The following is a 10455-nucleotide window of genomic DNA, read 5'->3' as shown; positions in this document are numbered from 1 at the left end:
ATTTTCATAGTGTGATTAAAATCCTCCGTCATACAAGTGAGGAAACCTGCAACAGAACTCTACTTGCCATATGTTGGAAAAATTAGTCCAGAATCAGGTAAGGAAATGCAGCCAACACGACCCTTCAGCAATAACCAAGACATAGCAAACTTATGAATTCAGGAACATAACCATACAGCAGATCTCATATTTCCATGGTGCAGATTTCTCAGTTCGCCAATTACTCAAAACACTGAGGCCATGTATCAAGAGAAAAGATATCTGGGACTAGAGAATGAGAACTCACTTTCATTAGTGTCATAAAAATCTTTTTGTCATACAAGCGAGGAAACCGACAGCAAACTTTCTACTTTGTGGGAAAAACTACTCAAGAACTAGGCAAGAAAATGGTACACCACCATTTTTAAATTCAGGTACACCACCATCCAACAGATATCATATTTCCATGGTGTCCTACCGTACATTTGGACTGGATCAGCCGGATCAACAAAAAAAATGCAGCAACACCAACAGCTCCATGGAAGCCAAATGCCAGAAATCACACTCAAGCAACCAATAAATGAGTCAGATGTTCAAAATTCAAAAGATTCATTGCTAATGTATTTTGCAACCAGTAACTGTATCTAGAAGTGGTCCAAATGCAACATATCCCATTTTTCTCCAAGCCCGAGGGAAGACCTTGATCCACCTCTAAGATAGAAAGGGCAATCTAGAAGTGACCCAAGAGCTGGTTCAGATTGGGGTCTTCTATCAACCACCGGACAGGAAGTAAAGCAGCATGATGAGGCTGTTCCAGTATCTGAAGAAAATGATGCCAAGCTTAATAAAGTTATGCTTACAAAAATTATGCAATATTTATAGCTTTCAGAAAAAGAACAGAAGTTTTATAGCCAAATTGACGACCTTCTATCTCATCTTGTCAAAATGTTTTTCGATGCTTCAGAGATTTATCATCCTCCAAAATTTTTTTAGAAAATTTGTCTCCATACAATGTAATCTTCCAGCAGCCAGCTTGAAATATGAATACAGAACCCACTTTCGGAACAACTGTAAATCCAATAGATATCAACCATCATATACGAATGTCTGCAATTGGTCCAAGAGAGATGATGCAAGAATGCCTAATTGCTCAATGATATCAAACATACACATATGAAAAGAACAATTCATCAGAGACCTCTTTATCTGACCTGAAGTATTTAAGATATAGTTTTTGGATATGCACAAATATATTCTGTAACTACTATGTCAAAAGCCACCAGGCAACATAGAGATATCAATATATAGTAACATAGCAAGTATGGCATAGAGTAACAACATGACATGTCAACAGAAAAGGATAAGGTAAAATAATCAACATATATGCCTTAGTATGAAATATTATCACAAAATTCCAGACAAACTAGATAAGGACCCTGCCATGCCCCACTTGATGTTAGAAAAATAATGTTGTTCGCGTTACTTGCACCTGTAGAAGGAATTATCAATTATTCCTGCTCTGTTTTGTAGACTTGAATATGTAAATCATAGAGGGACCTGTTATGGTATTTCATTTCCCATATAGAAGGAATGGTATTTCACTATATAGAAACACGAAATTTGGCTTTATTATAATGAAAGAACTACATAGGCACCTGATATCAAATTTCAACTTCCATTTTTGATGTAGTGACCACAAAATAGTTAAGTGATCACTATATGGAAACACAAATTTGGGACTTAATATAATCAATGAATAATAGAGAAACCTACATGAAATTTCATTTCCCATGTTCTGTACCATGACCACATAATAGATCTCTTGTAGGTTCCTCTGTTAGTCATTGAACATAAAATGAAATTGTGTGTTTATAAAACCCTATTATAATCAAGGAACTATAGAGGTACAAATCATCAAAATTCATTTTTCATGTTTCATATAGTAATCAATGAGGCATTCTGGGGTCACTATATGGAAATACAGAATTTGGATCTTAATACAATTAATGAATCACAAAGGAACCTACCATCTATTTGTTGATACTATGAAAAGAAGAAATTTGAATTTATAATTGATGAATCGTAGGGAAGCCTATCATTAAATTTCATTCCTATGTCTCATATCGTGACTTTAGAATGGTTTTGAGTTATTATATGGAAATATAAAATTTGGGTCTTACTTAATGGATTACATAGCCAGATGTGTGCGCATACACTTCTACTCATAAAATGAAAAAAATACTGAACATACAATAGTAAATTCATTTAGTACAATGCTTAAAACCACATAAACCTAACACTCTAGGTTTTACCCATCTCTAACTGAAAGAAATAGGCAGTAGAATAGTAAGGAACTGCACTGCACACAGCTATTGAAAAAATTATTTTCACTTCCAATATATAACATGTATCCATTTTGGTTGCAAAAGCTAAAGAAATATCTTCAATCATGATTGCCAAATAAAGGGGTAGATCACCATTTCAAGATCATTTGTTTATTTAGTCAGATGCTGTTAGAAGAGAATAGTAGTAGGGTAATGGGCAAAAGGTATTGAATACTAACAAAATATGCTCAACCATGGAAAGATCAAAGTCGAGTCAGTAAACGACAAGACTTGTTGAATAAATAAGTTCAGCAAAACATGGTGAGGTTTCAACATGCTCCAGAGCATCATGATATTAGCTTTACTGCATGAATAAATCACTGAACCAGAAGTTTCATGTATCTGACCCAACAATATTGTTAATAGCATTCACCACCCAAGAGGACATCCTGTCAGCCCTAGTACACAACTCTGATTCCCGTTTTGAGACTGGAGAGGGGTATATTCATAGGACGAATTCAAATCATATATAAGTTTCTTAACCAGAAAGAAATGACCTGGTCCACCGTTATTGAAATATCATCTGACAGATGCCATACTTCACATTCTCATAATTATGACAGTCACTTCATCATCAGGATGTGGAATGAACCTGGCTATCATAGTCACTTCAAAAATTTTGAGTCAAGAGGCACTAGGGAAGCCTGCGCAGAAGCCAGGCTCCAAAAACTTTCAGAAGCAGGTGTTTTACCCTGCATAGAAACTTTTAGCTGCTAAAGAGATGATCCCCACAACTACACAAATAGCTAGATGTAGAAGTAACGATTGATATGTAGAGTACTCTCATTTGATATGTAGAGTATTCTGAAATCCATATTTACTGATTAGAAGTTGGAAAGAAATAGGATAAACTTCTGCAACACAAACAATTCAGAACTTGTCTAAGGCAATGACAGGCATGAAAATTTTCCATATGAACAAATGGAACATGTAAATCATCTGAACTTAAATATGAGATCTTATGATGGTTTAACTTCAGTGGCTTGTCTAATTTCATGAACAGGTACCCAATATTGAATATGGAAAATGGATCCATGCTTTCCTTATTTCTCCAGGGGTAGGGCATTCGATTACTCATTCGCTTTGTTACGAAAGACGTAGAGAGATGTCAAAGAAAGGTGACTTAGACTTCTCCTTCGACTGAGACAGAGACTGAACGAGCTGCTTCGGAAAGTCCATCTACAATGTGGCACCATTTTCATAACTACTATATATAACCTCAATCGTTTTATGTTAACTAAAACTCATGAGATAGAACCCAGAACAAAATAATTTTCAGGTCTTTAGACATGATGTAAAAACACATTATGAAGCCTTCTTGTTGAGACAGGATTCCCTCCTGAGGTCAGATTTAAGCAGGAGGCCTGCTTGTTTTGAACGTCTTTACATCAGATGAATTCAGCAGTGCATAGGCTGACTAAGGTAAAATAGTGACAGAATGACAAGACACAAAGCAGAAAGTGGGCATCATAGATCTTTCACTCAAGGTGGAACTATGGAAACGATCTGGGAGTTTGTAGTAATAGATGAAAATGACAGATAGAATGTGAAATAACATTAGCAGATGAAAGCAATTAGTAACCATACATAAATGTTAAATTCCACTTTCTTTAAAAAAGATTCCTCATGCTAATAAGCCAAAAAACAACACGGTCTTGCTATGTAAGAGCATTACTGCTGAATTCTCCAAGATATCAAGGCGCAAATAGTAGTATAAGGAGATGGATCAGCATGACCCATGAAAGTGGAGAGATGATGGACATAGTTTTAAGAGTCTGCTGTTTCTTTATGCTGGAAAAGTATTTTTCATGGTTTTATTCCTCATGCTGAAATACTGGTTATTAGAAATTATTAGTTGAATGTGCAATTGACACATACAGCAATAAAATTTGTTTTTACTCAAGGTAAAAATTTGTAGTACTTGACATACTAGAGTTGATCAGTCATTTATTCATGTAACTCATGTTAACAAGGCGAGGCAATCATGAAAGATGAAATACTGGATCAGGAAAATAAATAAGCATTGATATAGATCAGGTTGTAAGGGTTGCATTGCAAGATAGAAGATATTCAGCCACGAAGTAACCCTTAACATTCTTACTACACTTGTCTTTTCCTTCACAATATTACTAAGTTTTCCCGCCAACAACAGGAAAGACGAAGACAGATAAGCCAATGATACTACAGAAGACCATCAACAGTATATCCAAAAGTTGCTATTAGAGAGCAATTGCAAGGCTAACCTCTGAAAGGAATACCTGCTTGCATGAGTACGCATTACATATGCAAAAAGAACATAATAATAAATACTTTCTGACACTCAATATTGTTAAGGAAATACCTCGAAATTTATTATCTTGTGTAATTATCCCAAAGGTCTCTGCAGTCTCACGAATCATGATACCATGTACACCCTTGAAGGCAGTTGTTTTACATTCAACAACTACAAAAACATAGCGACAATACTCTCATGCATGAATAAACTAGAATGAAAAATGTACAGCTAATGGAACATTCAAGCACATGAGAGCAATAGAAAGTTCGAAAAATGGAATTGTAGTATAGAATATACGATGAATTACCTAGAAAAAATGCACCATGTAAGTCTGCCATGAGAAGGCACTCAGCTAACTGCTTTTTCCTAGAATCGATCCAGAATAGCCAAAAAAAATCAGCATCACCCTAGTAATATAGTATTTGATATCCACAAGATAGTATCAAAAATTCAAAATGCTAACAAGACCAATAAACGTGAAGGAATCAAAAGTAAAATAAACTTATGAACCACAAAATCCGCAGAAAATGTAAAAGAAACCACACCCTGTTTCTTTTAGAAGCTCGATGATATAGTATTTCCACATTTCATGCATTGGTTTGAAGAGATCGAAGCTGCAATGAATATCCAATGCGTTAAAAGAAAACAAGAAGAGAATTAAAAGACAATTTAAGCCACAAGACTGACAAGAGTAAAGAATATCTATTTACAGTATAAATTAATAACAGTAGTTCAATGCCAGGGTAACTCATGAATCATATCTCAAAATATGTTTAACATATAATTCTCTAGACTGCCCACAATTATCAGGTGGAGGAATCCAAATCTACTAATTCAGGGTGGAGCAGGGGAAGGGTCTGGGGTGTTGGTTCACTTTCTTCGCACGTACAACCAAAAATTAATTCGAGGCAGCTCTGCAGAAAATGTTGCATTGATTTTCTCACAAAGAGATTGTTATGATCATGATCAGGTCAAACCATGATCGTAAGATCCAACCACTCTTCATAGCTCAGATCAAAGCAAGGATAAGAGACTTTGTTAAAAGCAAGCAATTAAGAGTCTTAATGTACTAAAGTCACTGCTTACAAAACATATGGCAAGAGAAGGAGGGAGCAAAAAGTTTAGATATCTTGTAAAAGTAATCAGCATGCTTCCTTTTACCCGTGATCATTTTTATGTCTGTACTTCATATCATTCATAAGAGGGTGAACCTCGAAGCAGTGAAAAGTTTACTCCACTATGACAAAAGCCTCATGCTTCATAGACCTTGCAGCGGCAGGAGCCTCATGCACTGGGCCGCCTTTTTTTTCCACCACACTATTCATGACCAAATTTCAAGCCATTTAGAAACTTAGAATGTGTGCAATATATCTTCACCGGAGAGAACCCGAGGGTTTTGCTTTGGTTCTTGAATTTGTCTTTTTAGAATAGTAATTGATGCAACATCTACAAAGTAACATCCCCGCTCAAATCAGTTACAATTTATTAATTTTGCCTTGATATTACAGCTAATGTGCATGTGCGTATTATGTGGACAGTTATAAAACCAATTAGCATACAAACAAACAACCGAGGACCTCACCCAAAAAGGCTAGCCGGAAGATATTTTTTGGATTCCTTAGTCATGTATAAGTATCCAAGATCTTCTCGGCAAATAACCAATAAGGGACTAAATACACACCCGCAAGGATCCTCACATAAACAGATATGCAGCAATCATAAACTCTTTATGCACTATCATATTTGCAAATTACATAAAGCAAATCTAGCATATCATAATATACAAAAAAGACCCCATGACAATCTCTTGACTAAAAGGGCACCTAATATGGCAAGACACTATTTTAAAAGGATACTGCCCAGAGATAATATCTTTAAACCTCCATCTGTATTAAATATGGACATAGATTAAATAGCACTATAACTCTCACTTATTGAAAGTGATATTGATAAACCTCATGTTTGCAAGACATTTAAATTGAAAATTAGCTGCTAGATAAGTGGATTTTTTTAAAGGATATATACAATTTATACACAGGACATTTTCAAATAAATATAATGCAACAAGATGCTGGTAAACTAAAGGTGAAGGAGAAAAATAAAATGCTCTCATTATGTTCAGATTATATCATATCGAGGAACATTGTTATAGGATTCCAACGGGGGTAAAATGAAAATATAAGAAAAGCCTTATCATATCAATTTGGAATTGCCTGCATAAACCACCTCATTATTGTTTCTTATTCAACATCTACTCTGATATAGTAAAGAGTTTCATCAAATCATTACTTACCACCTTTTGTTTTCTCCTCTTGTTTCCAGTTTATTTTGGCATTCCCATGTCACTAGACCTTGTATGATTCATCATTTACATGTTCCAATTTTGACTGCTCAAATCTTTTTTATTAATTTTAATTCAGCTATAACTCCTCTCATATTCTCCATAAAACATGCACTTGGTTTACCTCGTTGGTGATTAGACTTATGCTTAAGTTTATCCTTCATGACCTAAAAGGCTTTGATTTTGCACTAAGCTTTTTCATAAAGAAAAGTTCATCATTTACAAAATCATATGCCAAGTAGCCTTATCTTGGATAGCAACAGCTTGTATGCTCCGACAGTGTGAATGACAAAGACTTGCGCTTGAGGAAAGACATGCTACAATTAAAAACTCCATGATTAGTCAAAAACTTGTCCTTAGATGTCTAAAACATTATCAAAATACCAATTTCATATCCTTTTTTCTTGTTGGGTACCAAAGGAATTCTCTTTTAACCACACCTAGCTCTTTCCCAATTAATAAAGCACATATACATCCTTCTCTTCCCCTAATACTTTTCATTTTAATCGGCCAAAGATTCATACCAAAACCCATAAAACCAATTTATTAATCATCCATGCAATGTTATAGGTATTGTCTATTCTTACAACAAAATACTATGTTTTTCCACCATTCTCATGGCATTCTCCTGTTTTTCAGGAAGTCAATCCATGCAACATATTCAATCCATTATTCTTTATACTTCAATTGTCCTCTTTTTCATCCTTGAAAGTCACTTTTGACTTTGTTAACACGATTGGTCAAATCTCCACTACTTTTATCGCCCATACATATAAACACTGTAACTTATGCTCACAAAGCTCTCCTTTTTCAAAATATTTATCATCAAAGTAAGCTTTGCATTTTACCGTAACCCCACTGTTCTTCACATGTAAACTAGCATCGATAACCTTTAATATGATCTAAATTCCTATATGTTCTCCTATTTTTGTTAGTCTATAATTATCTTTCTTACCATCTTTTAAGGTCAAGTTGCTCAGGAAATAATGAGGCATCAGAGACTATTAGATGCTTCTCAGCCTTTGCTTGCATTTTGATATTAATTCTCAGGATGCAGCTTTTTCTCAAGGGCCTGACTTCCTTGGCCCTTTTTAACACTATTTTCATATTGCATGAATTTCAGATCATCTTGGCCATATTTCAAATTTTGAAATCAAGATTTTTTTTTTTTTACAATTTCTATGTTTTGCTTGCAATGTCAATACAAGTATGTAAAATTAAACATGGTATTATGATCCTTTAAATATGCAAGATGTGATGCACCAAAAAAAGTGAGTAGTATTTGATAGAACAGGTTACATCCATATGTATATGCAAAACTCGTATTTCTCGGCAGCCAAAACAAAACTAGGGCAAAAGAGTGCCTCAGCAATATCCTTACAACCAGGACTTACTTATGGAACTCCTTGGGCAGATCGAATGTTCCACACTTTCTATGTTGCCTCATGGACATGTGCTTCCTTGACCGTTTCGAGTGGCTCTGTAAAGCTTTTGCCCGCGCTTCCACTCTTTCATTACTCTTTGACACAAGGTTATCAAGAAGAATCCAATTGTCAAATTTTAGGCTTCTGATTCCTTTTGCAAACTTACTGCCCTCGTCACCTTTCCGAATAATATCATTGACGACTTTATTGAAAGTGTCCCCTCCACTCGTAGTCTTCAATAAGAGAGAAAAATGAACTAAATATCAAAATCTGAATAAAAAAGACTATGACAATGATAAACTTTAATAAATAACAAAAAAATCCAATCTTTATACACCAAAACAACTGCAGGCACCTTGGAAACACCTTGTAGCAAACTCTCGTGAACCATCTCAGAAAGCTCCGAGTACACAGGGTGTACTTCTTCATCTAAACAGCATTAAAAAGTTTTACCTTTTGTTCCGTAGATTGCAAAGAAAATTTAGGAAGGAAAAAGGATTCCAGACTTATCTACCAGTCTCCCGCCGAGGAGTTCGACCAGTGACGAGATTCCCTGAGAATAACTCAAAACTAATACCTTAAGGTTTATATCCAAACACGCGAAGGGACAATCTTGAACTCAAAATCGAAATCACTGATTAGAATATCGAAAAAAGAAACCTAATCGGACCTTGCTTGGAGGAGGAGGGATCTGGGGCCGCGGCGGAGACGAGGGAGGCATTGTCTTTTCCTTTCCGCTGCTCGGATTCCCTTTCTCCCTCGGGGGCTCGCTTCCTCTTCTTACTCTCGTGACGCTGTTCTCGTTCTTGGACAAGCTCGGCTTCGATGCTAAACCTTCGATCCAGTGCCGCAAGCGCGCGCTTCTTCCCCTCCGACATGGGAGCCGGGGACGTCGTCGTTCGGGAGGCCATCGGAGCCGTGGGAGAGGTCTCCGGTGTTCCGCGGGAGATATACACTGATACAGTGATTAACCTATGGCACGGACGCGTAGGGAGAAATTCTTCCCTAGACCCGTCAGCTCAGCTGTACACCGAGCCTACAGCATCCCGCCACGTGGACAAGGCCTTCCACCTCAGCTTTAAAACTAATTAAACGGAGACCCGGCCTGCGCGGGTACGGAAGGACCGGCGGCCTCCTGGAGGCAGTCGAACGTGTAGCCGGGGACGACGTCGGAAGCGAGGAAGAGGGAGCACCGGGCGAGTCCGGCGAGGAAGGAGGAGGAGCCGTAGGTGAGGTTGAAGCCGCAGGTGGCAGTTCCGGCAGGGTAGGTGGGGTCGGGACCTGCGAGCACGTCGGAGCGCCGCCCGGGACGGAGCGGTAGGTAGTGGAGCGAGAGGTATCAAAGGGCGGGGCGGAGGAGGAGGAGGGGCAGCCAGAGCAACCGGAGCAGGTGAGCCACGCGATGGGGATGAAGGAGCGGCGGGCGGTGGCGAGGGAGGCCAGGTAGAGGAGGCGGGAGTCGTCGCGGGAGAGGCCCGGATGGACGGGGACAGCGGAGGCCTTGAGGTGGAAGATGACGGCCTCGACGAGCAGGGAGAAGGAGAGGAAGCGGTTGCGGACGGCCGAGGTAGAGGGGGTGGTAGCGGCGAGGGTGGAGAGGCGGCAGAGGTGGAGGGAGTGGTGGCGGCACGGGTGGAGAGGCGGCGGAGGCCGGCGGCGTTGGCGGGGTTGAGGGGCGGGGAGAAGGAGCGGAGGCTGCGCTCGGGATGCTTAGAAGAGGACGCGGTCTAGGGTTTCTTTGTTTTTTTTTTTTTGGTTTTTTTATTTAGTAACCGTATCTAGGGAATAACCGGAATAATTATCCATCGTATGGGTGTAAACGAGCCGATGTCAAGCGTAGCCTGTTCTAGCTCGACTTGCCTTATAATTGAATCGAGTTCGAGCTAGCTTATTTAAATTATATACTGAACTAGGGTTAATTTACGTATTAAAAAACTTGAAATTTTTATAGAAAAACATTTATTTGAATTTATAATTATATTTTAATTTGAGGCCAAGTTTGGCGTGAGAAAGAGGCTAATATGCCCCCCATCTTACTCTTAAAATACTTTT

The 10455-nt window shown here is 38.1% G+C and overlaps 1 protein-coding gene across 2 annotated transcripts; it reads right to left on the bottom strand.

Annotated features, from left to right (window-relative positions):
- Positions 1–268: 268 nt before the first annotated feature.
- POP4 (ribonuclease P family protein) lies at positions 269–10173 on the bottom strand. 2 transcript variants are annotated; one of them, XM_008812938.6, is made up of 9 exons: positions 9074–10173; positions 8918–8956; positions 8759–8832; positions 8374–8636; positions 5184–5252; positions 4946–5004; positions 4705–4806; positions 904–1047; positions 269–799 (listed from the first exon to the last, which is right to left on the bottom strand). In XM_008812938.6, exons 1-8 carry the CDS (start codon positions 9312–9314, stop codon positions 920–922), a joined length of 975 nt encoding a protein of 324 aa, XP_008811160.3. In that variant the 5' UTR covers positions 9315–10173; the 3' UTR covers positions 269–799; positions 904–919. The 2 variants fall into 2 exon arrangements, with proteins under 2 accessions (XP_008811160.3, XP_088559603.1); XM_088703477.2 differs by lacking the exon at positions 4705–4806 and having other exon boundaries at positions 9074–10115.
- Between the last annotated feature and the right edge of the window lie 282 nt (positions 10174–10455).

The sequence above is a fragment of the Phoenix dactylifera genome, chromosome 8 (genome assembly GCF_051530095.1).
Source record: "Phoenix dactylifera cultivar Ajwa chromosome 8, Ajwa_hap1_PhDact_Kaust_v1.1, whole genome shotgun sequence".
Classification (NCBI taxonomy): domain Eukaryota; kingdom Viridiplantae; phylum Streptophyta; class Magnoliopsida; order Arecales; family Arecaceae; genus Phoenix; species Phoenix dactylifera.
Note: the sequence above shows the minus strand (reverse complement) of the source record. Positions and strands in the feature narration are given on the sequence as shown.

Bases quoted from the DNA above. Each gene is read 5' to 3' on its own strand.
- POP4 (XM_008812938.6), bottom strand. From the start codon at position 9,314: ATGGCCTCCCGAACGACGACGTCCCCGGCTCCCATGTCGGAGGGGAAG. The intron at 8,833-8,917 runs GTAGATAAGTCT...AATGCTGTTTAG, and splicing joins AACTCCTCGGCGGGAGACTG to ATGAAGAAGTACACCCTGTG. The intron at 5,253-8,373 runs GTAAGTCCTGGT...TATTCATTGCAG, and splicing joins CTGCCCAAGGAGTTCCATAA to CTTCGATCTCTTCAAACCAA.